The sequence below is a fragment of the Gossypium arboreum genome, chromosome 7 (assembly GCF_025698485.1).
Source record: "Gossypium arboreum isolate Shixiya-1 chromosome 7, ASM2569848v2, whole genome shotgun sequence".
NCBI lineage: Eukaryota > Viridiplantae > Streptophyta > Magnoliopsida > Malvales > Malvaceae > Gossypium > Gossypium arboreum.
In genome coordinates this window covers 18,133,516-18,136,183 of record NC_069076.1, presented here as the reverse complement: position 1 = coordinate 18,136,183, position 2,668 = coordinate 18,133,516, and the positions used below count along the sequence as shown (strand labels likewise).

Genomic DNA, 2,668 nt, shown 5'->3' with positions numbered 1-2,668 from the left:
GATGACAACATATGAGAATAGGACTACAGTGATTCAAAATTTGTAAAAAAAAAAAAAGTATTCCTTTTGTCTTTTCTTTGATTTTATTAATTTTTTTCATTTCCTGAAGAAAAAGTGAACTAAATTATTGTATCAAGAATGAGAAAAAAATAATTAAAAATCTCTCTACATCTATGATATTATTGGTTATGATCCTTTTCACTAAAATAGAAAAGCAAATGCCTCACATTCATTGTCTTTGTGCCACAAACCAGTTGACTAAGCATGTTTTGCAATGAAGGGAAACCAACCAACCCTTCTTCATCGAACATGAAATTCACCAAATTATGATATACTATACATACATACATACATATGTATGTATGCAAGAATGTTTGCTTGAAACACAACACCTATATTTGGTTACTTTAGTATTCAAAATTTTTAACATTTCGTTGGAAATTTTGCATCTAAACTAATAGCAAGTATGGGTAGCCATTTTAGTAGTTTACAGTGTTGTTAACTTGTCGTATAATCAATCTCATGTTTTTGGCAATAAAAGTATTAAGGAAAGGACTTAACTATCATTCTATTATAATTGTGTATGAAAAGGTTTAAAATATCCTTATTAAAAAGTTAGACAAAATTCATACACGACATATATACATGATAAAAATTTACACGTAATAATTTCGAATGATAAAACTTAAATCTAAATTTTCAAAGACTATAAATATCGACTTCAATCAACAAACCAGGCCTTATCCGCAAAATAGTGCCATTTTTCAACGAGGAAGAAAGGGAGGGAAGAGGTTGCTTAAGAAACTCATTTCTCCGAGTGATGGGCGGAATAAGCGATACGTGTGCCAAAAGCACACGTTTAATGGGCCCTCTTCTTTGATAAATAAACCCCAAAAGCCTTTCTTGGGACATATTCACACCCATTTTCCCTTTCCTTTTTCTGTTGGTTGCTTCACTCTTCTTATATGAATTTCCCACCCTCCCAATTTACCCATCTATCCCTCTTCCATTTATCATTAGATAAATCTTTATTTTACTCATTTAAACAGTATAATTCCTCTTCTATTAACATGTACTCTGGCATTTGAAATAGTTTTATTAAATGGATAAGATATATGTTAGAATTAATTGATCCGAATTTTATTTAAATAAAATACGATGGAAAATAAAATAAAAATAAAATCCATATAAAACTAGACTTTTTTATTTTATTTTAGAATAATATTTTTAAACCTTATTAAATTCTATCTATTTTATATTTGATTAGAATAAGGTGTTTCAATCCTACTAGAATATGGCTTTACAAGTCTATAAATAGACATAGTCTATTCCTCTTGTATTGATTTAAAATTTTTGACATAGTGAATTTTCTTCTCCTCTACTCGTGATTTTTTCCTGAAAAAATTTTCACGTAAAATTTATGTGTTCTTTATTTTATTTTATTTTTCACAATATATGTAATAAGAGGTGATAAGAGAGGGCATTTTGGGTGCTCCATTCACCACGAAGCTTCTCAAATATAAAACCTAGCAAACAAAGAATCTGTGAGGGGCAGATTTGGCACCTTGCTGAAAAAGTAACAGCATTATTTATTTTCCTTGTCCTAATCCAAATACGTACTGTGGAACTCAAATCTCTACTACTATAAATTCAAAGCTCCCCGTTAGTCTCTCCCCATATTACACACCACCAAAAACCAGTAAGAGACAAAACTCTGCATATCTAAAGACAGAGAGGTATGAGGCCTGCAAGCAACTCCACGGCGGCTGCTACCGGAGCCGTATTCCGGCACTGGAACTCTCCGATCCCGTACCTGTTCGGTGGAATAGCGGCGATGCTAGGACTTATTGCTATTGCATTAGTTATTCTAGCTTGTTCATTCAGGGAATCTTCACGCAGTTCCAACGATGAAGCTGAAGAAAAGCCAGCCAAGCCAACAGTGGCCTCCATGCAACTTGAAATGGAGCCCAAAATTGTGGTGATCATGGCGGGTGATGAAAACCCTACGTACATCGCCAACGCGACTCGCCATCATGACCTACAAGTCTGAGAGGCTTTTGATTCATTTTAGAACCTAAAAATTTTATACTATATCTTCCTTCTCATCAATTTTTATGTTTAATTTTTTTTTCTTTTTGCCATTTCAAGTCATCCTAATGGATGTAGTTTTGCGGAAATATGTAAATGTTGAAGAGTATATGAAAGATGTTAAGCTCACTTTTGATCTTGTGATTTTCCTTTTTTTGGTTTTCTAATAAATAAAAAAAACAAAAACCATTGTTGAAGCAACCATACATCAAATATCAACCCATTGTTGGCAAAAAATTGGAATGACATTAAAGCTGTAAAAGAAAAAGAAAATGGTGGTTGAAAATGGACCCCTAAAGTCTATTAATTATAATTAAAAGCACTTGGGGGGGGGTACATGAAGATGGATGTTCTGAAAATAATTTGAAGCAAAATAGGAAAGAGATGAGCAGAATGCCATCCAATGAAAGGCGTCTTTGTTGGGGAAAGGGGACATAAGGTGCTGTTAATGTGTTGGGAAGAGGAGGGGCCACACTAGCCTTTACTCTCCAATGCCGTGAAGAATGGTGGATTCTATTCAGAATTTGTAGAGTATTTTGAGGTTTTCAATTTGAAGTTACTTTAGAATATCACACCTTGT

The 2,668-nt window shown here is 33.2% G+C and overlaps 1 protein-coding gene across 1 annotated transcript; it reads left to right on the top strand.

Moving 5' to 3' along the window:
* The first annotated feature begins 1,543 nt into the window (after positions 1–1,543).
* On the top strand, positions 1,544–2,217 carry LOC108486229 (protein GLUTAMINE DUMPER 2). Its single transcript, XM_017790159.2, has one exon. The coding sequence runs from the start codon at positions 1,739–1,741 to the stop codon at positions 2,048–2,050; it is 312 nt and encodes a 103-aa protein (XP_017645648.1). The 5' UTR covers positions 1,544–1,738; the 3' UTR covers positions 2,051–2,217.
* The last annotated feature ends 451 nt before the right edge of the window (positions 2,218–2,668 follow it).

What these genes read in the sequence shown, in the direction of transcription:
- LOC108486229 (XM_017790159.2), top strand. Translation starts at nt 1,739, where the DNA reads ATGAGGCCTGCAAGCAACTCCACGGCGGCTGCTACCGGAGCCGTATTC.